The sequence below is a fragment of the Magallana gigas genome, chromosome 10 (genome assembly GCF_963853765.1).
Source record: "Magallana gigas chromosome 10, xbMagGiga1.1, whole genome shotgun sequence".
Taxonomy (NCBI): Eukaryota; Metazoa; Mollusca; class Bivalvia; order Ostreida; family Ostreidae; genus Magallana; species Magallana gigas.
In genome coordinates this window covers 21,474,387-21,491,318 of record NC_088862.1, presented here as the reverse complement: position 1 = coordinate 21,491,318, position 16,932 = coordinate 21,474,387, and the positions used below count along the sequence as shown (strand labels likewise).

The window sequence follows — 16,932 nt, the reverse complement described above, 5'->3', positions numbered from 1 at the left end:
ACTTGAACATTGAAGACAACCAAAACATCGCAGCCAATCTGCTGCTATATTCTAAAGTACATGCTCAAGTTTCAGTCATTTTCATAATATACGTTCAGACATTTTTGAAAGAGTTATTCAAAAAGGCAGAATTTTGATCAATTTCTCACATGCACATGTCAAAAGAATTTTTTTTAACCAATTGTTGGCCGTAGCATAAACAAACCAGATATCTTTACAGCTATAGGTAAATATATATTGATTACAAACACATATCTAAAATATGGAGGATATAACCTAGGTAGCTAAGGCAATAACTCACTTCTCTTTCCGTTTAAAAGAACATTACAGACGAAATGTTAAAAAGAAACTCAAACGCAAAACAGTACTTATAACCTTCATGAAAAAGCCATGGCATGTTTTGGTCTCTCCGCATCACGATGAAGAATGATAATTAGCAATATCAACAGATATTATAGTCAGAAGAAATTCTTTGACAAAGTCATTAAGTTTCTTTTGCATGTAAATATACACTTTACAAATAAAAAAAAAAATTAAAATCAACTAACACTGTAACATCATGAAATGTATTCTAAAGATCAAAGTACTGAAAGATGATGGAGACAAATATTACCTGTTTATATGCAAAATAGATGGTTCCATTGGAATGGAGCGTTGTTTGGAATGAGAAAGGCTCAGCTGTAAAAGATTGAAAGTTTGTGTTAGATCAATGTGTAATATCATGAACTGTACATGCAAATCAAGTTTTTTCAATTGTAGAACTGTAAAAATTTATTCTTCAACAGCTGTTCTCCCACAGTTTCTATTTTCATATTGTAGGGTAGTAAGGCACCAAAATAAGGTATACTGAAAAGTATCTTTTTGCAGAGAAATCAGTCAATTAAATCACAAAAACTAGACAACATTGAGATGGTAACCATCTCAAAGGGCCCCGCTTCAATAATGGACAATAGGATGAAAAAGAATTTCAGAGAATTTTGCTAAGACCTTGACCAATAACTTAGAAATTTTTCAGCTGGAATGGAACTTCTAATTCAATCTGATTACCTCTTAAATACAGACATTTTTGTTCAATCTGAGCAAGATTATAAGCAAATGGAAAATAGTATATGGTCTAAAACTGATTATGAAGAGATCCGCTATGACCTTCACATTGACTTGGTTCAAAGTCACTGCACGCCATGAACCAAAAGGCTCTGTTTAAGTAAAGCATTAGCCAAATAGGACTAAGTGGAGATATATACATGCTCTTAAAAATGAATTTTTGGGTGATCTGATATGACCTTGACATCTGACCTACAAACATAATTTAAGATTGTCACTCCATACCCCTTGAGCAAAGGCACCACGTGAGTGAAGTATGAGTCAGATTGGAAAAAGGGAGAGGATATGTTCAGTACAAGGATTTTCAAAATATGCTGCTATAACCTTCACATTTAACCTTGAAAATTGTTTCAAAATATTGACAAGTGAAAATTATAAAAATGCTCCGAAAAAGGATTTTTGCTTGGTCCGATATGACCTTAACCTTTAAACTTCATTCAAGGTCACTGCACATCCTTTGACCATAGACACTCTGTGAGTGTATGAGCTTGATTGGACCAAGGGGAGACAAGATATGCCCTGGACAAGAATTTTAAATATAATTCTGCTATGACCTTAACCTTGGATCTAGATCCATGGTTCAAGGTCAATGTACATACTTTACCCAAAGGCACTCTGTGGGTGAGGTATGAGCCAGATTGGGCCAAGGGGAGAGAAGATATGTTCTGTACATGCGATCTCTGACGAACAGAAAAGATATGATCCAGCAAGGATTTTTCATTCAAATCCGCTATGACCTACACATTTGAGCTTAAAACTTGGTTCAAGGTCACTGCACGCCCTTTACTTAAAAATTCTGTTGTGTGAAGTATGAGCCAAATAGTGTTAAGTGGAGAGTATATATGCTCTGAAATAAAAGAATTTTTGCATGACCCAATATGACCTTGACCCTTGACCTAAAAACTTCATTCACTACACACCCTTTGGCCATATGCACTCTGTGAGTGAAGTTTGAGCCAGATTTGGCCAAGGAGGGAGAAGATATGCCCTGGACAAGAATTTTAAATATAATTCTGCTATGACCTTAACCTTAGACCTAGATCCATGGTTCAAGGTCAGTGCATATCCTTTACCCAAAGGCACTATGTGGGTGAAGTATGAGCCAGATTGGGCCAAGGGGAGAGAAGATATGCTCTGTACATGCGATCTCTGAAACAGACAGAAGGCAAGAAGATCATAATGCTCCGTGATCTCTGACAGACATATGGATAGACTAATCACTATATTCTATCCTCCCCTTTCTCATTCAACATGTCATATCATGATAATTATCACTTACTATGGTTCTGATCTTGAAGGAAAATATCTCGCCATTCCACGACAAATTTATGGCCTGAAAATAAAAATATATATTTTTCATACTTCTGGTTTATCAAATCAATAGAAAGGATGGTTCGGAATCTTAATTTTCTGAATATGTATATCATTTTAGCTGACAATCATACTCAAAATGACAATAGGTTGCGCATGTAATTTTTCAATCTTAACCATATTATTTCTTTTTCAAAAGGACCAAGCATCATCAGTAACACCAATAACACTTAAGGTGGTATGGGACATCTGTCGATATTAATGTGGATTAAAGTACTATATAATTGAAAAACTTTCACCGGTTTAGAATTTTCAAATTTTACAATATTAAACCAAAAAATAGCTTGTAAAAATATTTGAAAAGGTAAAAAATTTCGATAAACAATATGTCACAACATGGAAGTGTCCCCTACCACCTTAAGAGGGTCCGATGGTCATGGCCATTTTTAGCTGTGTATTAATTAAGATATATGCAAATGTTCCATTTTAATATTACAATATTTGATTTTTTTCTTTAATAAATACTGTAAATTCCTAATATTACGCGAGTACTAAATTCCGCTATCCCACCGTTTCGTATCAAATCGCAAGAATATAGAATTGCAAGAATATAAAATCTTTGTGTGGATATTTATTCCTTGCTTATTACCGGTAATTAGGAATTTACAGTAATAGTTTATTACCTTGAATATATCATATTTAAAAGTTTAAGGTAAATCTGATGGTTAACTTGTTGACTACCCCGCCTACTTATTGTCAAATATAAAACTGAGTACTAGTAATGCTGATCATTGTCAGATCACCTAATTAGTGAAAGCCAATGTTTGGGGACGGTCAAAGTGATTTTGTCTCTGAGGGAAGTAGCTCAGTCTGATTATAAAATCAAACCTTCCACTAGCTCCTTTATTTTGAACAAAATAAAGGTTGATTTTATTCAGAATGGGAAGTAACTGTGGGCTACATTCTGTACAAAATCAACAAATGGTGATGTTTGGTTCATAGAGATGAACAATTTGTTTGACAGTTATATAAACTGGTAAAAACAACTAAGAACATCGGGCAACTTTTAACACACAACTGTACTCCAATTCAAAAGGAAATGAAAAAAAATCTCTTACTAGACTAGTTGAAATTTCATATGTCTTCTCTCATAAAATCAATATTGTTGCAGAAGCAAGCATAACACTTTTTGTTTGCAAATATGAAATTGGAAAACCAATATTCTACCCATTATATGTTCCAAGTAATATTGAACCTAAATGACTGTTCATAATACTAAACAAGTTTTTTTTTAATGAAATTCATGATAATAAAACCTGGTCAAGTTTCCAATTTATTTCCCTGAGCTTTAATTTTGATTCTAGATTTTTTTTCTTTTTCACGAACGTTGGTCTGTAGGCTGTTGCTTCCTTTGTTCTTGTAGGTAGACGGTAAGATTGGAATTCAATTTACCGTTCTCCTGGGTCACGTTTTTCTCTCCGATTTCCCCCCCGGCGTGCCCTATTTTTTCTCTTGTATCACAACGATAATTGTCCTCAAGATTGGACCAAATTGCAAAATCAATACCGAAATCTAAAGTTCTAATCAAGAACCTCCTTAAAAGTCTCTGATGTAATATTTCCTTGTTAGAAAGACTTCATTTTTTTTTTTTTTTTTGGAACTCTCTTTGCATGACGTGTTGCTATTAGGCTTTTGTTTTTCATCCAACCTTATTTGTCTCTCTACCTCATTCATGTAAATCTTTTGATGCCTCCAGAACATCTTTATTAAAGATGGAGACATCACGTTTCTGAAAGCAATACCCATAGATCAGTGCAATACTTGAAATTGCCACGTGCATGCAATCTATGTCGTTAAGGAGTCTGGGTGGTCAACATATTACCGTGGAATCATTAGAATTTGTGGTGGCTCAATGTTCGTGGTATTTGTGGCTAAGCCCTCCGCCGCGTATTTATACCTCCTATAGGAAAACAAATCTAGTAAAAAAAACAAGCAAAAAACCCACAATCAACGAAAATTGGTCCCAACAAATTTAAATGATTCCACAGTAACCATCGGATCTGAGATCTGCCTTAAACTTTGACATGTTTTTGGCCGAACACTTACACTTGGCAAAGAAATATTCCAAATATTTTAGCTTTAAAACTTCCGATAATTTTCCTCTATCCTTACACAGAGTTCTTCTTAAGGAGATTAGAATAGCATAAAAATAGCTACGACCATCCAGTGCTATTAAATACTCCATAAGCATTTTCCGAAAACTCTGTTCAAATTCTAACTGAGGAAATAAACAGGTTTTTTCTAGAATTGAAATTTCTTCCGATATCTTCTAAATAAACTAGTATATTGAATAACATAGAAATGCCAAAGCGAGATTGGAGGTCAATACCACTGTTTTTGACATTATGTTATTTAACAACTACATCTTGAACATTTTGGCATCTCAAAGTCACTGGTATTGGCTATTATTCAGATCTCCCAAAATCATGCAAAGATAATCTATCTCCTTTCCCTCTAACTTATACAACATTATAAAAGAAGCAAAGAAATTTTTTTCCTATATTTAGTCAAAGTGTAATAAAGTCATAGCTAGCACCATTCTCCCTCCCTAATAAAAGACACTTGTCTTGTGTCATCTTTTGTGAACCTGTGTCATCTTTTAATTTAAGAGTCTCATACCCTTGAAAATAGTTTATCGTACTTTAATTTGAACTATCAAAAGATGACCCATACACAATGTAGTTGTGCTTAATAAATGATTCAATATTGCCAGTGTCGTTTAGAAGTCAAAACTCTCTGCCTGATAGCATTCATAGTTTCTCAAGTCAATGATTTGATTGCCATCAAATCATGAATCCCAACCTTAAAGTAAAGACTAATCTGTCACCCCCCAATTTTAGCAAAATTAAGCTTAGTATCAGTGATACATTAAGATTAAATCCTCTCAGTTTGACATGTGTTTTTATAAAACCCAAATGATTTTCTTTCCTTCCAAGTTCAACGGAATGACAAATTCTGAATCAGATCGATTCGAAAAAATCAGCGAGGGTGATTTTCAGTGATTATTGCATATCGTTTTACCACCGTGTTAGTACATTAGCGACCATGCCGACAATAATGAGCATTGAGAGGCCTGCAACCTCTTCCATTGGTTCACGCGCCTTTCCAGTTGCATGACTTTGTCATTTGATAGATTCTGAGCATTGAGCCAATATTTCAATTATGTAGACACCATTAGCCATGATATCCCTGCTAGCTTATTGATGGACCCATATTCAAGAGTGTATTTTGAGTGTTGCCATAAATCTGCCAGCTTGCACTGTTTTATCACCGACTGTGAATGATACTCCACAAGTTAAGAATCTATTAAAGCTCTTCAATGAAAGTGCCTTGCTACTCCTTGTGTAAATCCTATGAGTATAAAATAGTAGAATGTATTTACAAGAATCTCTTAGCCTTATCAAATTGGTTTGTCAGATACCGGTAAGTTTCCTTGGTCCATTTTTGCACTAACCAAAATGCTACAAATGCAGTACAATGTATTTAGTTCTATTTTAAACCAAAAAATAAATAGTTTTTTGTGTTAAAAACTCGTTTTTTGCAATATTAATTTTTTTTCTGTCAAAATAATGTAACAAGCATCACATTCTCGTTATTGCTTCTTTCCCTATAAAGAATATGAAAGCAATATTCATTATTACACAGAGAAAAAAAAAGAAATCGTCAAAAGACTTTGCAATATTACCATCTAATACGGAGGTACATTCAAAGAGTCTTGCTCATGGGAGACTCTCAGACAAGCAATCAGCATCATCTCCACAAGATCATTAACCAAAATGACAATTCCAAATGACTAGCTGCCTAAAAACCTTATTGTTTTCATTTTTCCTCCAAGAAATTATTGGAATTGTAGTTCTAAGCCCTGTTCAATTCGAGCAGTGATTACGAACATTTTAGGATATCTTCCATCTTTTCTGCGATTTGTTCCCATACAGAAGGAAGTAGTTCTTGGCGAAATTTGATCACTTATGTGTGCGTAACTTTGATAAACTGACAAGCTCTTGTCTCTCATGTAATAGCCATTCTCTGTAAGCTAGATATCGCAGACTTTTCTTGGGTTTGTGTGCTGTATTTGAATTATGAAGTCCCTTTATGCCAAGTACACCGAAATTGGTTAAGTAATAATTATAAAAATAATATTTAATTCATTAATTGACAATACATGTATTGAATATTAAGAAGACTGCGTGGGATGGGGTACTAAACAATAAGTCAATCTTCATTCAAATAATTGCCTGTTTTAAGGTGGTATGGGACACCTCCATGTTGTGACATACTATCTATCGAAATAAACAATAAAATTAAGTGTAATTTTATAAATAGTTTCTTTCCCAAAATTTTCATCTAACAGCGTTGGACAGTGTGTAAGACGTTTCTCTACCAATCTGTATAGCACGAGTTCAAATCCCACTGGGTATCTAAAATTTTTACCTTTCTAAAAAATTTTTAAATGCTTTTTTTGGTTAAATATTGTGAAATTTAAAAATTCTAAACCAGAGAATGTATTTCAATTAAAATGTACTTAAATCCACATTAATATTGACAAATGTCCCATACTAAGCTCAATTCAATACTATATATGGGATCTTACCATTATATCATTTGTAAGGTTTACTGATATAATTGGATTTTCATCTAGGGCTTTGCTACGATATATGGTCGGTTTAACATGATTTTGTGGGTTTTCATGTCTTTTTTGAGCATATAATTTTATATCTCGGTACAAGTATTTCATTCAAGACTCCATCGGGCCAGACATACCAAAATCTTTGTAAAGAACTTGGGATTCATTTCCAAGTGTGGTATCAAAGTTGGCCATCAAAGGTGCGATGTACTGGGTAGCAGTCAGCCACTGGTGCAGGAAAGGGCTCATGTACAGAAAACCTGAACAATTTAAAAAAAAAAAAAAAAAAACAAATTAAAACAACGTTTTACCTTGAGGAAACTTTTCTACATCTATACAGTATTATACAAACAACAAAATTCATTTCAGTTGCAATTTGAATGTCAAAATTATTGATTTAAAAAATTTCACATTATATTTCCTGTCTATACCAATTATCGCATGTCGGTTTAGACAGGTTTTTACAGTAGGCCAGCAGTTTTCTAATTTTTCTTAACATGATTCAAAGTAAAAAGACTTAATACGCATTATTTTCATTCCCATGGGTTCTTACAAGTTTGTGGGTTTAAATTGTCAGCTAATTCGGCCATAATCATGGCCGTTATTTTCACCTCTTTATGAATGGGGAACTGCATCATTTGATAGATAATCAGGATCATTACAGACCAAATAGAAATACGCTTGTATATCAAAGGCACTCCTCAAAGCATGATTACACAAATGCAGAAATCTGTGATCACATTGATGAACATGAGTCCGTAATTACATGGTGGAAAATCATTGACAAACCTCCATTCTTAATAATATGATACCATGAGATTAAAATTTTTAGCAAAGAAGAACGTTTGGAATAAACTTAATGTCACCTAAAGATTCAAAACTCATATGAAGAACAAAAGGAGGATAAAAAATTTCAACAAAAATTTCAACCAAAAGTTAAATCCTTCTCCGAGAGCTTTAAGGCTCACAAGCCCAATAATTATTTCTGTTGTGCTTAGCTGATGAGACTATTTGACTCCCCCGGGATGGGACACCAGTTCATCGCAGGTTAACTAACCCAACCCCCAGCATAAACTGGAACCCACTGAAGTATCATATGGTTGTTGTCCTAAAGAGGATGTGATATCGTTTTCATCAAGTCCATCTAGGTTTGGGTTTAACTACTGAGATAATTCTGTTAGTTATTACAACACCAAATAGAATACTGTTACAACCCTTGGCACTTATGTTTTTTGGTAAGACCATATTGATTTTCTCGTGTCTTGGGTTTTGCAAACACACAATTGCTTTCAGAATTTTTTTTTTTTTGAAACAGTGTCACAAAAAAACCCCCCCAATATCAACTTACAATAATTGCTGAACCAGGATAGCATTTTTAACTACAGATTATGGAATACTAGTGTGTTGCTTCGAGTAAGTGTTTCCTCTTGCTACCCAACTTATTTACAAAAGTCTTAAATGACCTTGAAATCATACTTTAATTCAAAGGTCAAAAAACTTTGGTTTAAAGGGGGGGGGGGGGGGGAGAGAAGGAAGGGCTCTTTCTGTTGTATTTAATTCCAGTTTTGATAAACTTTGCAATAAAAATCCAATTTTTAATTTATGTGGTTTTGTTTTAAAATTTGACCTATTGGTTAAAAGACAACGTAATATTAAAGTTCTTGTGTACATTTTGTGCATCCAGAAGCATCTAGAAAGCACAAAGCAGCACCATGGCACTTTATATAGAGAAATCATCAGAGTTCCATGACTGCCATTATATATAATGGTGATAATTCTCTCTTTGTCTATCCATTACATCCCGAGTGTCTTTTTGTTATACCTTTCTCTTCTGGGCCTTAAATTCACCAATACAAGAGGTATGCTATACCACTATAGTTCCATCAATAGCTAAATAACAATGCGGGTATTTGGATCAAGTCGTTTTATCTGTTAATTAGACTGAATCTTTCAAATTAACAAATTGCAGCCAATTCTGTTATTCCAGGGACGTATATACTAGTATATACGTCCCTGGTTATTCATTAAAATCTTGATTGTTAACAAAATAACTAACATTTTGTGATAATTTTTTGCCCATAAAGGTTTAGTTCATTAAAAAAAAAAGTGTGAATATTTTAAATTTAAATTTTGAATATTTTCTTATATCTCTATAGATATGGACATACAGAGCTCTTCGTCTCCAAGAGATCAATATAGTCTATGAATGATCATCACCATCCAGCCATCTTAAAGTGATGATTATTTCCTACTTATGGTTGCCAACTTATTGCATTTGATGTGTCCACAAAGGTTCTATGACCTAATGTGCTGCAGAAAATTGATTTTGTGTCTCTTAAAAACATTTGAATCTACATGGATGATGCAGTTGAAATTTGGATTCTGTTTCTTCCGTGAAGTTTTGATTCCTCATGGTTTACGTAAAAAGGATTCTTTTAAAATTAGAAGATTAACATCCATCACAAGATTTCAATCATATGTAACACTGGAAAGTACGGAGAAAAATTCCCCGTTTTTATTATAAGGAAAATCTTAAATTTCAAATGAATGATTACAGGAGTTCAATAGAAAAACTTCAATAAATTTAAATTTGTGATTTTTCCAATTCCTAAAAGTACATGTACATCACCACTTCATATTCATCAATGGAGTTGAACTCGATTGTTTGTTGCATAATAAACATTAATATTGATCATGATGCATGTATCAAATTAGCATGCATAGATTCATCATTCTTTTGTGTATGCATATCAGCTTTAACCTTGAAATGATAAATAAATAAATGCATTTCAATGAGTTTGAACATATAGATATTAGCCAATATAAGTCTGCTTAACAATTGCTTAAATGATGAGAAAGAACATCCTTTTATCTGCAATTAAGCACTTCTTTACCTCCTGTTGCTATGGTAATTTTGGAGACATCATGGCCATAAAATCTAAAGTTGAAATTGATAGGTACGCTCTGAAAGGAAAAAAACCCAGATTCTTCAAAATCAAAATAAAAAAAACTTACATGACAGATGATGTTCAACATAAATAATTAGGTTTCTTTGCAACCTTTTTCTAACTTTGCATTTTTAAAATACAAGCAGCTAAAGAAATCTAGTATTATAGTCTAGTGTGTTAGTGTGGACCATGGCAAACTTAACAATGTTGAGTTTGCAATTTACATAAGTCATGGATTTTAATGTTACCTCGTTGTTTTCTTTTAATTCATGTATACAAACACATAACAAAACTTTCATTAAATTATCGAAATTATTCCATTAATTTTAATAGTGTACATATTACATAGAAATTTTCACCCGAATTCAATATCACTCTTGTCATCCCCACCGACAAGGGGTAAACTCAGAACAAGTCTTAAAAATTATTAAAATCTGCAAGTTTTGTTGCAACTGTGTTAAAGTGAAATTAAAAGGAGCAAAATCTTATACAGCCTTTTACCTTAAGCAAAAAAAAAAAACACAAGAAGTAAAATAACACTGAATACAGAAACTCAAAATTTGGAGTAAAGTACAGTTTCAGGACCCAGGGCTATAAAACTTAGACAAACTCACTTTTGATCTCAGTCTCACTTTTACAAGGGGAATATATAGTGGAAAATTTTAACTGAAATCAAAAGTGGGCTTGTCTAGGTTTTATGGTCCTGGGGCCAACTACGCCGAGATTTCTCCGACAAACCGGCACTATCCTCCGCTTTGAGATTTCAACGAACATGCTTCGTTTGACGATGGTTTCTATTAGAGAAAAGTCAAAAGTGAAAGAACTGTCTCAAGTCCCTATTGTTTAAAATTTTTTATAACTTGTCATTTAGAGCAAATATCATGATTTCATACTGATGGTACGCTGATAAAACAAACAGGAATAGGTGGTGTGACGTCACAGATTAAAGCTCAATGGCAGCTCCCATAGCGGCGGGAAATTTAAATTAAGCAATTGATTTTCTTGATTTATTCATTTTTTCGGGATTTTTAATGAAATAAACGACTTGCAATTTTAGTAGATGATCATTAATTGATTTATTGCATAACATATTTTTAGCTTCCTTCCCCTTTAAGTCTGGCTCAACCCTCACAACATTTGTTTAAGTCATACTGAATCATTTACATAGCCTGACTTTACACTTTTCTCAGTAAACACTTAATGGAAGTCAGCATCATATTAGCTTCAGGCCCCAGGGCCATAAAACTTAGACGAACTCTCTTTTGATCTCAGTCTTGATTTTCCACTATATATTCCCTTTGTAAAAGTGAGACTAAGATCAAAAGTGAGACTCGTCTAAGTTTTATGGTCATTGGGCCAGAGATATTTTTTTCAAAAGAATGGCTACGTACCACAGCGACCCTGTGACTCCCCGATAAAGGCTCGCTGTGCTTCACATCGTACAACTCGTCCCAGTATGAGTTGAAATCGGCAGCCCCCCGTAACACTGTGGAGGTGTAGTATTTATGATTTTGGCTGACCTACAATGATCAACACAAACATTATTTAGAAAATCATTGTTATAATAAAACTTATTGGAGCAATAAAAAACAACTTTAAGTGACTCTTTTATTTCTTCTTTTTACTGATATCTTCACATTTTACAAGAATATTGGCAGCTATCCCTATATGGTGTCTAACAACCTCTTGCTCTGTAGGTATCCATTCACATTTTATTTTTGGGCATAAATAACATACCTCTAGGTATAAAGTATCTATAACACCAAATGTTGAACTATCTACCACTCAAAGTGGTAGCTACCACTCAGTGGAGTCTATTCACTGCTTGTTCAGTAGCAATCTACCACTTCAAGTGGCATTTAACATTATGTACACACTTCTAATTATATCATTGTCTACTTTAACACCAAAATTTGAACTATCTACCACCCAAAGTGGTATTTACCACTTAGTGGTTTTTACCCACCTCCTGTTCAGTAAATTCTGGAGTGGTACCGCCAGTCGGCGTGGGACTACTGGTGGTGTTATCATTACCACTCTGCCGCCTGTGTAACGTGTGGTGGCTGTTGAATGATATCACAGAGTCTAAGTGGGCATCCCCCTCAAACAGGCTGTAAGCCACATCTACAAATACATAACTCGGCAATAAGACAAAATCACTGAATCACAATTGAGTGTTATAATTTAACAGGTCAAGCCTGGATGTAATGCAATTATCCTCAAGGTATTTTTAGTAAACAAAAGTGCCCTTTCAACACATCATTTATCATGTTTATGTGCCCTTTTCAAATTCTAGATATAGCACTGTCATACAATATCATAATCTGCACATACACGATATGTAATCTGTTTGTGCATCCACTTAAGATACATGTATTTTTATTTACATTCTGAGAATGATTAATTTTTGAATTCCAGTTGTCTGAAGACCTGTTTTCTATATATTCAAGTTTCTTTCAACTTCTTGAATTTTGCTATCTGATACTAACTCACCCATGTATTAACCACAGAGCCAGAGAGGGCAAACAAGCAATTTTAAAATAGTGGTTTGTTCTTATTTTTTTTTCTACATATCAAATATTTTTTTTCAAATTGGGAAGGATTAGAAGCATCTGGAAAAATCTTAAATTATTAAGGAAAACCAAAACTTATCTTCTTTTTTTTTTTTTTTACAAACCATTTTCACAAAAAAATCTAACCGCACAGTGTGTGATTTCCTGAAACAGATCGCAAGCAAAATGAGACTCGGAAACATGACAATCTTTTCACCAGACTATTTTTAACAACAAGTTTCACTTCCCTATTAGGATTGGGTAACAGCTCGTTCATGTATATAACATTCAAACATACAAGACAAATATGTTTTAGAGGTATTAAATTTGGCCCCAAAGAATTTGAGCCTTTGTCATATCAGTGCGAAACAAACACTGCAATCTGCCAGACAGACAGAGATCATTTTCAATCAAATTGGTCACTCAGTCTACAAATGGAAATTGATGAAATTTGTTTAAAAAGAAAAAGCTTTTCCAAAAACTTAAAACCTTCCCAATAAAGAAAAGAGAGCTCATATTTCTTAGATAAGAATTACATAATCTGTCTTGAGGTTTTTCCTCTTTTATCATTTTGAAACCACTTCCTGGTTTCAAGCTTTGGTAGCAAAGTACTCAAATTTACAGTGTCTATTTAAATGTATTTCAAAAAACAAAAAAAAGGCCACAGTATTGGCATTCAAAAGGCTCAAAAATCAGAGCCATGATATTTTTAAGTTTAAGATTGTCTTTGCATGTGTACTACTATATAATATTGCTGGCAGTATACAAAAGCAATTATTGTGTGTATATATGCTTTCTCTCTTCTCTCTCTCCCTCTTCTCTCTCTCTCTCTCTCTCTCTCTCTCTCTCTCTCTCTCTCTCTCTCTCTCTCTCTCTCTCTCTCTCTCTCTACTCTCAAATTTATTCATTCAAAGGTATGATAAAGAGATTTCCTTAATTTACATACATTTAACTTTCAGCATTTTATCCAATTTTGCACCAAGAAGCACCTGAGGCAGAATCTTTTATGTACATATTTTCTATGAAGTCTACACTGCCTGGTGAGCTTGGAACACTAATGCATATTAAATTATTTCAACTTAGTGCAGTTTTTGTTTTTTCTAATGAGTTAAGAAATTTTCCTCTCAATTTTTAGAAACACTTGTTCTAAACTAATTCATGAAAACTTTTCTTTTATTGTTACCAGCACTTTCACGCCAACTCAGATCTATAATTTGCCGGAGAAAATACATTCATTTGTACTTAACACCCAAATAAGGAACATTAATCTTATTTGGGGGTGGGGGGCATGAGGGAGGGGGGTTAGGTAAGCATTTTAAATTGTATAATACCTCCATTGATTTGCTCATTAACTTTCAAAAAGAATCTGTTTTCTCCTCATTTGGTGTTTAGGGTTATGAATTTGGGGATTGGGGTGGTAGAGTGAAAATTTTCACTGAACCTTCTATATACCCAATATATTTGCATACTAACTTACAGTATGGTAGCTGCAACCCTCCCCCCCACCCCACCCTTATTGAGGTGTGGTTGGGGTGGAGGAGGAGGAGTGGGTGTGAAAGTGGAGATGGTGGAAAAGAAATCCTTTCCTTCTGAATTATAAATACCTTACACTACGGTATATAACTTGAGTAAATAACTCACAAAATTTGTCCTTGTTTTTCCTATTTAGGGAGGAGACCCTCCAGCCCAACCCCAACCACCACCCCTGCAAATCTATACATGGGAGACATATTATAACTTCACTGTATTAGCAGTGTAAGAATATATTTTAAAGTGTGATTGTTATGCATTGGCAGAACACAGATTAGACAGTTTCTGTCAGAGCAGTGCAATGGAAAAAAAATTTATGTAGGTTCCAACAGATCATTTGGAAAAACCTGATTTCTGGCCCTTAGTAAAGGTCATGCCATGCTTTACCCTGCAATACACAATGATTTCATATCTGCAATTCTGCATGACTGCAATGCTCGTACTTCTGCTATGTATACACATGCCGTCTGGACTTTCAAGATATGGTAAATTACGCATGTTATATCGTAAAAAATAAACTTCTTCAGTGATATATGGTATAAATCTGAACTGCAACGGCAAAGATGAAAGAATTACAACGCTACGCTTACTGATTAACACTGTATTTTCGGATCTCTCCTTAACTCTCCATACAAATTTCTTCTTGAAAAGGGGGGGGGGGGGGGGGAGGGGGGGGGTGTGAAGTTAATTTATATAAGCTTCATTTAATTTATTGCAACTAAAATTCTTGTAAAGATATTAGAATATCAGAGATAATTCCACATGATCTCCTTTTTATATCTATCCATTTAGAATGCTACACATGTAGTAAGAGGTTCTGGTGTTGGAGGCCGTTTAGTGAGACACATATATAATTATTTAGGTAAGTACATTAATCTGCCAGTGACCTCAACCGCACAAACCACAAACACCTTTCCATTTATAGCCAATCGTCTCCTCAAATTCCACTCAAGTTATAAATATATCCAAGTCTCTACAACTTTAATGACTCGTATCTTTTTTTTTTCCTGTCTCTCTCTCTGACTTTATATATATTTATAAGTAATCCTTTTAACAAAGCATAAAGATCGGATTCGGCCAATCAGCCAGACTGTAGCATCTGACAGTGAAGAATTCCTACGGTACCACAGGAATTGTTACCACTATATACTTCAGATCTACGAGATGTATTTTGTCTTATTGGTGTCTCATCAAACAACAGCAGACTGTATATAAACTATAAAACCTATAGCTAACCTCTTTTTTATTTTTTTCCAGTTAATGTTTTTTTTATAATAAAAGCTGGTTCACAGAATAGCTATATTTTTAAAACAAGGAATGTTTCATATATAAACTTCAAATCAAAAGACACTAATAACTACTGCAACATTTATCTGACATTATACAAAGCATAAAAATGTACACAATAATGAACACAATTTCTGATAAAATCTTGTACACACAAATAAAAACACGCTTGGCTTTGAATATGGATTAAATTTACTTATCTCTCACTTAATAAAAAGAAAACCTTGCTATTGATTTTGCACCTTGTCCTAATAAGAAATCAATCGTTCAAAGCTCAACTTCTTAGAGATCTTAGACCTATATAATAGACTACTCAGATATTTTAGACTCCTGCTAGTTGGCCCAATAAATCTACCGTAAACGTAAAGGACACTGGGCCCAACTGTCCCATTTCACTTTGTTTGCCATTACCTTAAGACATTTGTAACATCTCATAATTGTTAACCTGAATTAACACATTACAATACAATAGGAAGACCCTGTAACTATCCTCTATTTGGGCTTAACGGTCAAAGGTTAAAGGTCAAATATCCTCAGGGTCATAATGCAATCATAGAATGAAATGAACTTTACAACTGGTCTTCGCTAATTTTAAGGTGGTATGAGACACTTCCATGTTGTGACGTATTGTTCATAGAAATAAACAACAAAACCAAGTGTAATTATATAAGTAGTTTCTTATCGTTCTTTTCTTATTGTCACCTAACAGCGTAACTACAAATCTGTAAGTCATGAGTGCAAATCCCGCTGGGGGTTTTTACAATTTTTAACTTTCCAAATACTTTTCAAAGCTAATTTTTGGATAAATATTGTAAAATTTGTAAATTCTAAACGGATAAAAGAATTTTAATCATAAGGTACTGGTATTTTAATCCACATTAATTCAACAAATGTCCTAAACCAACTTTAACAGGCCTAAAATCTTGATTTTTCATCTATATAACCTTGCTTAATGCTACCATTATCAGCTTGATATATATACATCATTGTATGACTATACAAAAATAATGGACTACTTAGAATAAATAATTACAAGAGATACAATAATTGCATGAAGTTATTCAGTCATAAAAAAAACATGCAGTTTAAATAAGCGGTTAAAAGTTTTAATAATGAGAAAAATTCATCCCACCCTGAATCTTGTAAGAGAAAGGGTGTCATGTTAAGATGACGGAGAGAATGCCTATAACGCTAGAATCCTAAGTGACCCTCATTTTTTCCACTTGCTCCAATGGACATTTTTTACCGACAGCGACCATGTAGAATGATAAAGCATGTGTCCCTTGGACTTAACACTGATATTTGTTATACATGTACATGTACATTATCTGAACATTCCTTACACATGTATGGTACATGCAGAAATATCATTCTCTCTCTCTCTCTCTCTCTCTCTTTCTCTCTCTCTCTTCTCCATATGACTTATGGAATAGGTTTACTTTTCATTATGACCTGTAATTACATCTTAATTTTCAAACTCAGATTTTTTCTTCTTGGTAAAAAAATCTTCTTCACA

At 33.8% G+C, this 16,932-nt stretch overlaps 1 protein-coding gene across 8 annotated transcripts in view; it reads right to left on the bottom strand.

The window, feature by feature from the left end:
- LOC105320651 (plexin domain-containing protein 2) overlaps positions 1–16,932 on the bottom strand; it is a 43,227-nt gene that overhangs the window by 18,067 nt on the left and 8,228 nt on the right. For all 8 annotated transcript variants that reach the window (XM_066073730.1, XM_066073731.1, XM_066073728.1 and 5 more), the window contains exons 2-7: positions 12,014–12,171; positions 11,439–11,567; positions 9,994–10,063; positions 7,237–7,359; positions 2,384–2,437; positions 614–678 (exon numbers count right to left, since the gene is read on the bottom strand). In XM_066073730.1, coding sequence (XP_065929802.1) covers positions 614–678; positions 2,384–2,437; positions 7,237–7,359; positions 9,994–10,063; positions 11,439–11,567; positions 12,014–12,171 — 599 coding nt within the window. The remainder of the gene's footprint in view (positions 1–613; positions 679–2,383; positions 2,438–7,236; positions 7,360–9,993; positions 10,064–11,438; positions 11,568–12,013; positions 12,172–16,932) is intronic.